The following is a 14,566-nucleotide window of genomic DNA, read 5'->3' on the forward strand; positions in this document are numbered from 1 at the left end:
GTTCACTTGCCGTCCCTGTGTTTCCATGCTGCTGTTGTTTGTGGGGTGCGTCCAGCTCTTCAGGACCACAGCCCCAGGTCAGAGGGTTTGACAGCCAGAACCTCGGAGCATCCCCACAGCGCTTCTAACAGACATGTAAGGTTTTAAAAATAAACCAGTCGGTTTCTCCTCTGGTTGCTTCCTCAGGATTAAAAAGACTATTTTTAAGATCAGTGTGTGGTGACAGCTGGCAAAAGGCATGGAAGGAGTTTCCGGTCTTCGCATCTTCTTCATCTGCGCTCTGGGCTCACCTCACCCCCTGTCTTGTCCCCTTTATGTTCTCGGTCAGCGGGGACAGTGGTCTGCAGGCCCCTTGCCCCTCACCCGGTCCCAGCAGAAAGTGGCTCTGCCAGCTCCTGTCTGGCGGCCCAGGGGAAGAAGGCAGGGATAGAGACAGTGAGAAGACAGGGAACCAGGGCCCCACAGAGCCCCAGGGCCGGCACCCCAGCCCTGGGCACCCCCCAGCCTCCCCCCAGAGGCGGAAGGCCACATCTGTGCTCTCTGAGCTCCGCTTTTCCGGGCTGGGTCCCCAGGCTGGCGGAGTCTCGGGGCTCCTGGCGGAGCAGCCGGCACTTGGAGACTAGTTGCGGATTCCTTTCTGCACAGTCACTCTCCTTCCCTCTCTCTCGGCCCCCGGGGGTCCGATTCCACCCGCTGCCCCGTCAAGGGAGCGCACGCGGGCCCTGCCAGGCGCCCTAATGACCCGCCTCGGGGGCGGTCACGCAGAAACTTCTCGAGACAGAAAGCCGGCCTCTCCTCAAGTGTGGCTCGGGGTGGGTGGTCAGAGCGTTAGGATTATGAGAGCGTGGTATCAGAACTTAAATCTAAAATCATGTGACCACTCAAGGGGAAAAAAACCACAGAAATAGATAGAAATGACTCTCTTTCGCCTTTTGAAGTGAGAACGTAAACTCAGCTCATTCATTTATTTGTTTCTAGGATCACGTCTTACCATTTTCTAGGCGGAAGCCCCTGTAGGTGCTACAGGGAATATAAAGGTTAACTAAGGTGTCTGCAGGATTTCTTAGATCTCTCAAGGCGAGGTTAAGCTGAATTCTTTTTTTTTCACCTTGCCCTGTCAAAATACAAATTTTCCCTCAATATACCAGCAGGTTTCACGGGCTCTCCGTCCTTAGAGCCGCTCTGACACGTCACTGAGTCACAAAACGCTTCCTCTATCCATTCCTTCCGCAAACCTCGGCCCAAACAGCCTTGTAGCAACAGATGTCACGCAGAGGTGGGAGGGCGGAGACCCAGACGCACGCGTTCCGGAAGTGCCAGCAAGCTCAAATGGAGCGTCAGACATCCTGTTTCCTCGGGGTCCTCCAGGACTTTCGGATCTCGTCAGAACTGAAGAACAGGCAAAGGACTTACTCCCTCACAACAGAAGAATATAAAAGTGGACACACACGAAGCAACTGCTCTCGGAATCTGTACAGAAACCGTCGCAGGACTGTGAACCCTGAGGTGAGGCTAGACTCACCACGGCTTTGGTCTGACAGCAGCTTGACCCTCGCCGGGGGCCAGTAAGAGAGACTGCGGTTCAGGCCGCTGAGGTGGCTGGAACTGCGCGCCCGCACGGAGAGGGGCTCCGGAAGTCGACACTCAGGTTCCCTTGAGCCTCAGCCCAGGGCTAAGCTGTGCGTGTGCGGGACAAGACTCCATGAGGCCTGGCAGAGAACCGCTCCGGAGGGCCTGGGAGATGTGGAGATTTTGAGGACTCAGAGGGCTGGGGCTCTGACCAGCTAGAGCGGAGAGAACTGGCCTAGCACCCTGGTCCTTCAGCAGACACTCGAGAAACGGCAGCCCTCTTAGGGGGACTCCTCCAGCTCCAGGGCAAGGCCATCAAAACCTTCCCTCACAAAGCCTACTGACGAGTGTGGAAGGTTCAGTTCTACCAGCAAAGTAACTGCCTTTCAGCATAAAACTTCACACTGTTTAAGGGAAGACACTGAAACAGACACTGGAGCATATGCAATGTACTATAGAGTTTATAATTTACAGGGTTTAAAGTGTACAGCAACCATGACACCAAGGCCAGAAGGGGAAATGGAAGAATACTGCTGTAAGGTTCTCCTAAAAAAACTGGCACAATATTATTGGAAGGAAGTTTAAAATGTATATTATAAATCATAAATCAACACTAAAACCAAAAAATTAATATATAATTAATCAAAAATATGGCAAAAAGAAATGGGAATGAAAAGATACTACAAATAGGAAACAAATTGCAAGATGGAGGATTTAAACCCCACAATTACATCAAATGTAAGTGTCCAGACACCCTAAGTAAAAGGCATAAATTGTCAGGTTGGCTAGAAATGTGATACCTAACTAGATGCTGCTTAAAAAAGTACCTAGTATAAATATAAAGACAACTAGGTTAAAAGTAAAGAAAGGGGGAAAAATATACTGTTCCAAAACTAACCAAAAGAAAACTGGAGTAGCTATGCTAATAACAAAGAAGATCTCAGACCAAAGACTATTGGAAATAAAAAATGGCCACTTAATAATGATAGTTCAGTTCAGTTCAGTCACTCAGTCATGTCGGACTCTTTGAGACCCTATGGACTGCAGCACACCAGGCTTCCCTGTCCTTCACTATCTCCCAGAGTTTGCTCAGACTCAAGTCCATCGAGTTGGTGATGCCATCCAACCATCTCATCCTCTGCTGTCCCCTTCTCCTCCTGCTCTCAATCTTTCCCAGCATCAGAGTCTTTTCCAATGAGTCAGTTCTTTGCATTGGGTGGCCGAAGTATTGGAGCTTCAGCATCAGTCCTTTCAATGAATATTCAGGACTGATTTCCTTTAGGAATGATTGGTTGGATCTCCTTGCAGTCCAAGGGACTCTCAAGAGTCTTCTCCAACACCACAGTTCAAAAGCATCAATTCTTCAGCACTCAGCTTTCTTTATAGTCCAACTCTCACATCCATACATGACTACTGGAAAAACCATAGCTTTGACAATACAGACCTTTTCGGTAAAGCAATGTGTCTTTTTAATATGCTGTCTGGGTTGGTCATAGCTTTTCTTCCAAGAAGGAAGCATCTTTTAATTTCATGGCTGCAGTCACCATCATATCAGTTAGTTATCAGTCTTAATGTAAGGAGTATACAATTCATTAAGAGTTTATATACTAAATAATTAGGTACTTAATAACACAGCTTCAAAACACACAAAGTAAAATCTGTTGAACTTCAAGAAGAGAGAAATCCACAATTATAGGCAGAAGTCTCACACACTAATTGGGAGAACAAATTGAAAGAAAATCAGAAAGTATATAGGAGGCTTGAACAATGTATTGACTAATTTCACTGGTTGATTGACATCTATAGGGCACTTGATCTACCAACAAACAGCAGAATACACATTCTTTCTAAGTGTGCGTGGAATGTTTGCCAAGTTTTGGCCCCATATTGTGGGCCATAAACCAACTGAATAATTTTAAAAGGATTTAAATCGTACAAAGTATGCTTTCTGACTCATGGAAATAAAAAAATTAATAAATTGGAAATAACAAAAAGATATGTGAAAAAACCCAAAATATTTGGAAACTAAATAACACACTTTTAAAATAACCCGGTGGGTCAAAGAGAAAATCAGAATTAAAATGTATTTTGAACTGATTCAAAATGAAAACAACAATCCAGGTTCAGATGTGTTTAATGATAAATTCTACCAAACATTTATGAAAGACATAGTACCAACTCCTTCGAAAATCAAAAAGGAGGAATACTTCTAAAATCATTATATGAGGCTAAAAATCACCCTGTTACAAAAACCACAGAGAAGACATGAGAAGAAAAGATTAATCAGACTAATAGACCTCACAGACATAGATGCAAAAATTCTAGAACAAATTAGAAAATTGAACTTAAGAATATGAAAAGGGATGCAAAATGGGCTTTATCCTAAGAAAGTAAGGTTGCCTTAATATTTGAAAGACAATCAGTGTAATTTACCATATTAGCAGACTGAAAAAACCAAAATCAACCTGACACAGAAAAGGCATCTGAGAACTCCAACATTAATTTCTGCTTTAAAAAACAATCTCTCAGCAAATTAGTAATAGATAAGAACTTGCTCAATTTGGTAAAAGGCATCAATGAAAAAGCCACGCTAACATTATTCAAGAAATCAACCCTGGATATTCACTGGAAGGACTGATGCTTTAGCTAAAGCTCTAATACTTTGGCTACCTGATGTGAAGGGTCATTGGAAAAGACCCTGATGCTGGGAAAGACTGAAGGCTGGAGGAGAAGGGGACAACAGAGGATGAGATGGTTGGATGGCATCACCGATTCCATGGACATGAGTTTGAGTAAGCTCTGGGAGTTGGTGATGGACAGGGAAGCCTGGCATCCTACAGTCCATGGGGTCACAAAGAATCGGACACAACTTACAGACTGAACAGCAACATTATTCTTGGCTCCGTGGTAATGAATCTGCCTGCCAATGCAGGAGACACAGGTTTGGTCCCTGGGTCGGGAGATCCCCTGGAAAAGGAAATGGCAACCCACTCTAGTACTCTTGCCTAGAGAATCCCATGGACAGAGGAGCCTGGTAGGCTACAGTCCATGAGGAGATCACTTAGTGACTAAACCACCACCACAACAAACATTCTCCTTGGTGGTGAAGTACTGAGTGCTTTCAGAATATGTAGTTGAAGTTTCTGTTGCCACCTGGGGGCCTGAGTTCTTCTGGTTGCAGGGGAAGTGGCCAGCAGATGCTGGAGCAGTAAGTCAGCTGGGCAGGGGCCGATCCTGACTCTGACATCTTCCAGCTACGTGACCTTGGGGAAGCTGAGTAAACTGTTTGGACTTGTTTCCTCATCTGTAAAATGGGAGTTAAGAGTTAGCACTACTTTGCAGGGGGCTTGGAGAAACCAAGTGCTGCGATATCTGTGATCACTCAGAGCAGTAGCCAGAAGACTACTACACTCCAGAAATGGTCGTTCATAAAAAGCATTGGGCGACACTGAGGGCTGTCTGGGGAAGGTGAGGAAGGTTGGAGGCACCCAATTCAGAGACCACTGTGGCCGGTTTGCGGGGGTGGCTCTGATACTGAGTGGGCATGGTTTTTTAAGTGTTTATTGAGCAGCTACTATGTGCAGTCACCCTCATTTAATCCTCATAGGAACATGGAAGCGAAAGCTCCAAGAGGATAAATAATCTGCCAGCCACACCACTGAAGGGCAGCAGACAGTGGGGCAGGAAGAAGCGGGGTCTGGGTGTCAGCCGGTGGTGGGGGCCCAGGAGGGGGCTGGTGGGGGCGACCCAGGTCCCTCTGCGGGAGATGAGGTGAGAACAAGGCTGATGACCCTGGGTGGAGGGCAGCAGTTGGGGAGGGTGTGGGCCTGGATGTGGGGGCCTGGAGTCCTGCAAGGCAGATCCACTGAGTGTAGGTCTGTGGGGCTGGACTGGGTCCAGAATTTCCAGCGACTGTATGGGGTGGGAGTGGGCCCTGGGGGGTCAAGGGTGGAAGCAAAGGTTTGGCGAGTAGGCTGCTGGATGCGGCTGTAATTGTATCAGAAGTGCCCCCTGCCTGGCCTGGGGCCCGTTCTCTGCGACTCTTAAAAGTCCACAGGTACAACTGACACTTAACGAGGGGTGTCACCCGCAGGCTGAAAATGCTCCCCACGGTCTGGTCTCAGACCCCCGCACCCGGCATCTCTCCCCTCCCCTTAGACAGCAGCAGGTCTGTCCCAGCGGGCTCGGCCTGTGACTTCCGTCAGCCTGGACCCCTGCCCTTCTTTCCGCCCCAGGTCCCCACCGGCTCCTTCAGGGCTCCAGGGGGACGTGACCCTCCCCTCCCAAACACTGCCTCAGCCTCTTGGGGCTGCCTTTCCTCCAGACCCCCAGAGGCACACCAGGTACCTGGCGTGGCTGACCCGGGCTCCCCTGAAGAGGATGAGGCTGGGCCTCTGGGTGCCTCTGTCCTCTCGCCTCTCCAGCACCTAGGAGAGAGCCTGCGTGTGCGAGACCAGAAATCTGACCAGTGACCGTCAGGGCCACGTGGCTCACCCCCAGGGTGCCCGGTGGGGATGCATAGAGGTGCCACAGGAGAAGGGAAGGGGTGCGGGACCCCTGTACCCCAGGCATGCTATGCTTTGGTTGTGTCCGACTCTGAGACCCCCACGGACTGTAGCTGCCGGGCTCCCCTGTCCATGGGATTTTCCCGACAAGAATACAGGAGTCAGTTGCCATCTCCTCTTCCAGGCCCCTGGATCTTCCTGATGTAGGGATCGAACCCACGTCTCTTTACATCTCCTGCATCGCCAGGCAGGATCTTTACCACTAGCGCCACTCACAGTGGGGACAAGGAGACGCAGGCTCAGCCGTCTCTTCCAGGCCCAGGACCCAGAGTTTGATGGACACCTCCGTCTCTTACAGAGAAGGGCAGTAACAATTGCTAGGCTTCAGCTTTCAAAGGTCTGGCCAATCTGGAGGTTGTGGTAGTTTTGAAACCGGAAGCAGAAGCAACGTGGCCTCCAGTGAGGCCCCGATAAAAGCCAGAGTCCCGCGGGCGCTGGGGCAGCCGCCAGCGTCTGAGCACCATGTCGATCTGTTCAGGCGCTTCCTTTTCTCAGAGGCTGCTGGCTCAACCCACTGGGACGGGTGGCACTTCGGGACAGCACAGCTTGGAGCTGGTGCAGGTTTCTTGGAATGGGGAGGAGGGAGATCTAAATTTAGACCTTTCTATCACACCAAATAAACATAAATTGAACCAGAGGGCTCAAAAGAATTAGGCAGAATGCCTTTGCACCTAACTTCTGAAAAATGGAGAGAGAAAAGTTTGAAAACAGAATGGTATTTATTCACTCAAATCCCAAGGTATTTGCCGAAAACCATGACACTTGTTTGACACAAAAATACATGTTACGAAGAGGAAGACTTTCTCTTTGAAATATCCTGCTGCAGAGGCCCGGGTCATCAACACCAACTGCTCAACTGTGAAGGCTCCCGTGGCCAGGCTGAGGGCTGGCCCAACTTCAAGGGACAGAGGATGTGTCTGTGGCCTCTAGCTTGGACTGTCCTCATGGTTGTTTCCCGTCTGCTACACCTGCTCTTGCATTCACCTGCACGCTCCCAAGGCAGGGCCCCCACCAGAGTAAGAAGGGGTCTTCTAGGTTTCAGCAGGGGAGCTGCGGCAGGGCCGGGGGATGGGGAAGCAAAGCTGCTGCGGGGGAGGTGGACTCAGGGCCTCTGCCCCTGCAGGCCCGGGCTCCACAGTGACCTGAGTCTTCTCTCCTGGATGACAGCCAAAGGGGAGACCACCCGGGATGGGGTCTGTGTGGGCAGGGGCAGCACACACCCACAGGACTGAGAGTGAGGACCCCCAGCCAACACAGCTGAGGGGAGCAGCTCTTTCAGCCTAAAGCATTTCAAAAGGGCTACGTGTCAAAGTCCCCTGATCACCATGGCAACTGTGACATGAGAAGCGTTCACTAGGCAGGCTGCTTCTCCTACACAAGACTCCTCCTTCACAGATGCTTTGGGGAGGGGGAAGGAGTTATATGTAGCATTTGCCGATTTCTGTGGTGTAAATACTCCCGCCAATAGCCGATTTCAAGCCACCTATGTGACACCTATGTAAATCTTAAGGTACCTATGTGACACAACAGGACAGGGTTGGGTATAGACACTGGATATATCAGTAACTGGCAAAGCATAAGTAATAAACTGCAGTAATTAGGAAGTAATTGCCTTTAAATATATATATGTAATTTCACTGTAAGCTTATGTAATTCAACTCTTAATAGTAGTTGTGTTTAATAGCCAGCTCACAGAAGTGCTGAAAAGCGAACAACTGGCTCCTGTTACTGGGGCCAGTTGGGGCAGACTCCAGTACCTCAGACCTCACCCATGCCAAGGATGGTCCTCCCGGCTGGTACCAGGCAACGCCAAGACGGCTGGCACTACCTTCCTAGTAAGGTGTGGTCCAGCTTTCTTCCTCTTGACTCAGCAGCAATAACCAGTTGGCATCAGGCTCACTCCTGCCTACCTTCCAGAGTGACTTCCCAAAGGCCCACTGGCATGCCGAGGTGCCCACTGGCAGGCTGCGGGAACCAGCAACCCCAGGAGGGGGCACGTGCCCCACAGTGGGGCCTTCAGGTCGCTCCAGGCCTCAGCAGGAACGGAGTCTCATAGCTGTGAGGGGCCGCTGTGTGTGGGAAAGGGGAGGCCAACTTCCCCAGGAGCACCGCAGGGCCCACAGTTATCACTGCCTCCAGGGGCCAGGCGTATTGTCTTGTTCTTGTGTTTTGAAAGGTTTAGTTTTATGGAAAACGACGACAGGAAAGTGCATTCTTTTAACATATAGCTCCACGAATTTACGTAAGCACGGCTCAGCCGAAGATGAGAGCGCCCTTCCAGCCTTTCCCTGTCAGCAGCATCGCCTCACAGCTAACTGCCCTCTGCCACCAGCTTCCAGTTCTCTGAAGTCACATTAAATGGAGCTCCATTTTGTTGGGCTGCTTTGGCTCAGTTCTGTCTGTGAGAATCCTCTGTGTAGCTGTGTGAGGCAGCAGTCCCTTCATCTCGTTGCTGACAATCATTCCACTGTGTGAAGAGGCCACGGCCTGTGCATTTTACATCGAGGGATGCTTGGGTGGTTTCCAGTTTGAGGCTATTGTGCGTGAAGCCAAGTATGAAGCACTTGCACCGCGGCACGTGTTTCTAAGTGTGTGCCTGGGGACTGTGTCCTTGGGCACTACAGGATTAGTTGTCTTTTTTACTTTCAGCCATCCTGGTGGGTATCTGCAGGATGTTACTGGTTTTAATTTGTATTTGATGACAGAAACACACCTGGCTATCGAAATGCCTATTAACCATTGGATAGTTGTGAACAGCCTATTCAAATCTTGCATTTCTAAGTATATTGTGTATTTTTCGTTAATGACACATTTTTTTATACATCTTGGAACCTTTGTTGGAAGTATTACAAGCTTCCTTGACTTCACAGCTTGACTTGGTAAGAGTCATTAATTGTAACAATACCCAATTTATCAGATTTTTATCTTCATGGCTAGCACTTAGATCCTAGTAAATCTTTGCTAAGGACAAGATTTGTTTTCTGTAGAAAAACTATTTCATTTTTCACACTTAGGACCACTGGAACCTATCCATTGGGAACTATGTCGGTGTATGGTGTGAGGTTAAGGCTGACTTTCTCCTGTATGTGTACCCAAAATTAGTATTCTTAATGTAGACAAAAGCTTTTTTTTCTGATTATTGATGATTGTCTCATTAGGATTTTGTAGTTTACTAGTGTTGTTTAATTTCTAGATTTTGGCTAAATATTTTGTCATTCTTGTTCCTTTAAGGGATAAATCAATTCAGTTGCTCAGTCGTGTCCAACCCTTTGTGACCCCCTGGACTGCAGCACGCCAGGTTTCCCGGTCCATCATCAATTCCTGGAGCTTGCTCAAACTCATGTCCATCGAGTCAGTGACGCCATCCAACCAGAAGAGACTATGTAAACTGGGGGCGATGACAGTAACAGTCCTCCCCCCAAACAGGGGAGCTGGGGTCACATGCCTCCTCCAGTGGGATGAACCTGCCCAGGCCTCTACCGTGTCAACACAAGACCCCTGCTAAGCTAGGCACAGAGCTCTGGGCCTAAACCCAAACTGAACAGAAAAGCTACCTCAAAACTGCTCCTCCAGGTAATGGGACAGCCACAGGTGAGATCATCCTTCACTATGGAATCATGATGTAGCCAAAGTCAACTTAGGGAGATCTCAGGAACAAAGCTGTTATTTTTCAAAATGACTTTGAGGTGATCGGATTTCTTCTCCTTTTTTCTACTTGACTACGTTCCACAATCCAGGCTTCCTAATCTAATGAAAAGCAACCCTGAACATGCTGAAGCTCCAATACTCTGGCCACCTAATGCAAAGAGCCGACTCATTGGAAAAGACTCTGATGCTCGGAAAGATTGAGGGCAGGAGGAGAAGGGGACGACAGAGGATGAGATGGTTGGATGGTATCACTGATTCAATGGACATGAGTCTGAGTAAACTCCGGGAGATAGTGACAGACCGGGAAGCCTGGTGTGCTGCATGCAGTCCATGGGGTTGCAGAGACAGACAAGACTTAGCAACTGAACAACAAAATCTAATGAAACTTTTCTTATACAAGACCACCAAGCTCTCTCCTTGTCCAACTTCCAGACCCTGACCAGAGTAATAGTTACTGGATCCCCTTTGTCATAGGTTCATGTGCTAGGTACTGTGCTAACCGCTTTACAGGGATTTTATTATTCATCTGTATACCTCCCTTGATGCTTCTTTAAAGTCCTCCTCGGCACCAAGTTACAGTCTGAATTTGTTTACTGTCTGTAACTGCAGGACGAGTTCCGTGGAGTCCGTGTCCCTCCTTCACTGCTGTATCAGGATGCTGTGCCCAGGGCATAGCACACAGCAGGTGCTCAGTACACAGCTGTTCTCACTGGCGTCCAGGTGGGCCCACCTTCTCAGCAAAGCACTGAAGGTATGTGGCTACACAAAGGTGGGCGTGCCCTCTAAGCAGATCACGTCGGGGTGAAGAGGAAAAGGGGGTTAGCTACGGTGATGCATTCTTTTTAAAATTATTCTTTGAATAAGGCTTGATGATTAACCTTTATTAATTAAGTTTGATTAAAGTTAAAACGCCTGAAAAGCAGTTCCTGTTTCTTTCAAGAAGGGTTATGTTGGAGATGTTTTTGGTCTTCATTTTGACAAGGCTTCCCGTCTTTACTTTTACTTTACACAGTCTTTACTTTACAAGGACTTTACTGTCTTTGCTTTTTATCAGCTGCATCAGCAAGTACTTCACATGACGATGAAAGGGATTTCCACCTCTGCTATTACCTCTCTTACCTGTTTTCTTTACTCCGTTTCTCCGGAGCGTGTCATCTGATGGAAGCTGCCTAAAAGTATTTCACTGCTTCTGCCTTGTGTTGTGGTCGCCTGGCCCACCTGCTTCTAGTCTTTGAAATCACCTTAAAAATGTAGTAATGTATAACAAGAACCATCACAATATTTTAATTATCCTCCAATTAAAATTTTTAAAAGGTGGTAACGTTTTACAATGCTAGGGTAACATTTCAATTTTGTATTGGATTATGCCCTATGTATAGCATGAACTTTTCAGCAGGGAAAATAATCCAAGCTCTTAAGAATAGTTACTGCTCAAAGTTACACACTATTCTGAATTAAACGCTATCGGACTAAAGACAGAGACTGGTAACACTGGCTCTCCTGGATCATCTCTTGGTGCTTGGCAGACTAGAAGGTCCTCTATCAGGGAGCCCTTTCTCACCAGCCTCAGTAGCCCTGTATCCACAAGGACCAAAAGGTCCCTAAAAGCTGGTCCAACCTAAATCATCCCCGGGAATATCTGGTCCCTGCCACAGGGTCCAGGACAGGACCCTGTATCAAGGTCATTTTGGTGTGAACCAGAAGTCTGCTAACCCTAACCCTCCGCAAGCGCCTCACAGAGATCAACAGTGAGAAATGCAATCTGATTAACTTCGACACTCTCATACGTATTCGCCTGAAAAACCTCTCATCCTAGCCTAGAACAGTAAACTCTATCATCTCTGTCTAGTCTTTCCATTCACAGATTTCAACAGCCAATCTTGTGAACTTGAGTTTAGCAACCTCTACTTAATTAAGCAAAAGGATACTTTGATCCAGTTTTGAAAATGTCCTTGAACTCTTGGTTAGACTCCTCAGACGTACAGTGGCTCTTCTGTCCAAACGAATCACCTTTTAAATTGGTAGCATAATATATGTCTTGAATTTTCAAGCAGAATGCTTTAAATTAGATAAAGAATGGATAACACAGCTATTATTTTAGAACGCTCTTTATTTCGACACAGGACACGTGGAAGGCATGTTCACAAGTTAACAGTTTGAGGTTATGCACGAACACATCCTCTCACTCTCCAGCTGTTCTCCTTTCCCGCTGCGCCTGTATACCTTCGTATCTGCAAGTCCTCAGTTATTCTGAACATGCAGACAATGTTTTCGGGACCTGCTTCAAAATATGGAATGAGCGTCTATGCACTAAGACGTCAAAACCGAGGGAGAAGCAAAGCAGACGGAGGCGACTGCGTCAGCGCGTGAACCTGCGGCTCTGAGCTTCTGAGGGAAACAGAGAACGCGTGGGAAAACACTTTTTGATCCTTCTGGTTTGAGAGAGATGGAAGGCGCCCGTAATTCACGGTTCTATGTCTACTGCTGTCTGTAAGTCACTGAAGAGAAGCAGTTTGTCTAACGCAGCTGCGGTTTTGTTCTCAGGCTACAGTACACGAGTGCATGCATTACTCTACACAATGTCAAACACGAATGACTGGAACAGCAACATCTCAGGACTGTCTAATTATACAAGTGTCTCTTTTTGGTGGTGGGGTAAGGAAAGGGAATGATGGTGACTGTTTCCCTCAGCTGCCGCTGTGTGCCAGACAGATACCCAAACGCTTGTTGTCTAACTCAGAGAGGCAGACAAAGGTCACTAACGAGAACAGTAAGGTATTCAAAACAGTCTGCTCCAGACCCGGGGGTGGGATGATGATGAGGGAGCCTCGACTTCAGGGGTTAAGAAGTCTTGGCTGATGTTAGCAAGGGTTTTGTAACTGATTTTCAAAAATCATTGTGTCTTTGAAAGATGGAAAACAAGCACTTACAAATCTACTGGGGAGAAAAAATAATGAAATGAAAAATCACATGAATAGGAGACTTGAATCTTCTGGTCTGAAATCAGCCAATATTAACATTACAACCTATTAAAAGGTAGTCTGCTTAAGCTCATTTTTTAAAACACAGAATCTTTGAGGAAAAATGTAGGCATAAGTTCAGGAATACCGATCTCAAAAACCTTTTCCCGGGGGCACTTTAGCAGGCCAAGGATGCTGATAATCGAGTTCTGCTTTGAAGCACTCACTGTCTTTTCCTTCCATCTCAGAGCGCGCCTCTGCAGCAGCCCCAACAGAAGGAAGCGGTTACACGTGATTTTATCAGCCACCACTTGGCGATTACTGTATATCTAGTCAGGAGTTGGGAAATTACTTACTCTCAGCTGTATTAAAGAGTTCCATTTATTAGCACTGCAACACAGAGTGCAAAGAAGCTTCAGGTGTCTGCTTTTGATACCAAAGGGAGTACACTGCTAGTCTTCCAACTCAACAAGCAGCATATCTCCAGCGTGAACTGTAGCTGCCGAGAATAGCAGGCGGGCCTCCTCCAGCAGGGCAGCTACTCCTCTGACAGGAGGTCATGACCCAGGCAGGCTGGGCAGGTGCGCTGGCTCTTCAGCCACTGCTTGAAGCACTGAAATGAGAGAAGACAATCAGCTGGCCCTTTAGGAGCCTGGGGACCTCAGCTCTCCCGCGCCATTTGCCTCAGCAGACACGGAGACTCCACCCTGAGAGAGTGACTCTCTTAGGCAGGTTAAGGAGTCTGGGGCCCTTGAGGAGGAGAAAGGAAGAGTGTTTTTTGTTTGTTTACATTCCTTCATCTTATAAGATGTTTTTTAAGCCCAGAGCTGATGATTACACAACAAAACAAGTCATCTTGCTTAGGGGATGTTTTTCCTTAAAAGTGAGAGTGAAAGTTGCTGTCGTGTCCAACTCTTTGTGACCCCATGGTCTATACAATCCATGGAATTCTCCAGGCCATACTACTGGAGTGGGTAGCCTTTCCCATCTCCAGGGGATCTTCCCAATCCAGGGATCGAACCCAGGTCTCCTGAACTGCAGGAGGATTCTTTACCAGCTGAGCCACCAGGGAAGCCCAGGAATACTGGAGTGGGTAGCCTATCCCTTCTCCAGGGGATCTTCCCGACACAGGAATCAAACTACAGTCTCCTGCATTGCAGGTGGATTCTTTACCAACTGAGCTATCAGGGAAGCCCTTTGTTTTTCCTTAAACTCTGCACTAATGATTATGTAACAACACTGTATCTTGTTTGAAGACGTGTTTCTTGTTAAGAACAAGAACCTTCTGATTAAACTTGTTATCTTAAGAGTTATGAAGAGGTAAGACCTCTCTATTGTTAGTAACCAACTGAAAAAGTATACAAGGCCTTGCTAAGACAAATGGGGAGGGCACTCTACCCCCTTCTGAGGTCTATGTCAGAAGCTTTCTGTGTCCCTTTTTCACTGTAATAAAACTCTGCTACACAAAACCTCTGAGTGATCAAACCTCATCTCTGGCCTGGAAACCAAATTCTCTCCTTCAGAGGCCATGAATGTGACCCTGTTCACTGTAAGCTATCACCCGTGACGTCCAGGGGGACCTTGAGCCACTCAACACCCAGCGACACCGGAGCCTGCTCAGGGCAGGGGTCTGGACCAAGCCCCAGGAACAAGGAATTGCACCTCAGGATGTGACCGTGAAGCCTTGGGGCCTGACTGTGCCTCCCCTTCCTGCTCCGCTCCAGTCCAGTCTGTGCTTCAGCTGCCCTGACTGCTGGAGGCCGGCACTTTCCGGGCCCTTGGACTCCCCTTGTCTTCCTGGTCTTGTTCCTTGTCCCTCCCCAG

The 14,566-nt window shown here is 47.9% G+C and overlaps 1 protein-coding gene across 1 annotated transcript in view; it reads right to left on the reverse strand.

Moving 5' to 3' along the window:
- Window positions 1-11,874: 11,874 nt before the first annotated feature.
- TTC3 (tetratricopeptide repeat domain 3) overlaps window positions 11,875-14,566 on the reverse strand; it is a 116,756-nt gene continuing 114,064 nt past the window's right edge. The window contains 1 exon segment of the mRNA XM_010834830.1: window positions 11,875-13,355. Within this exon segment, the coding sequence (XP_010833132.1) occupies window positions 13,281-13,355 (75 nt within the window). The 3' untranslated portion in view covers window positions 11,875-13,280.

This window comes from Bison bison, unplaced genomic scaffold, assembly GCF_000754665.1.
Source record: "Bison bison bison isolate TAMUID 2011002044 unplaced genomic scaffold, Bison_UMD1.0 scf7180017864037, whole genome shotgun sequence".
In the NCBI taxonomy this organism is placed as follows: domain Eukaryota; kingdom Metazoa; phylum Chordata; class Mammalia; order Artiodactyla; family Bovidae; genus Bison; species Bison bison.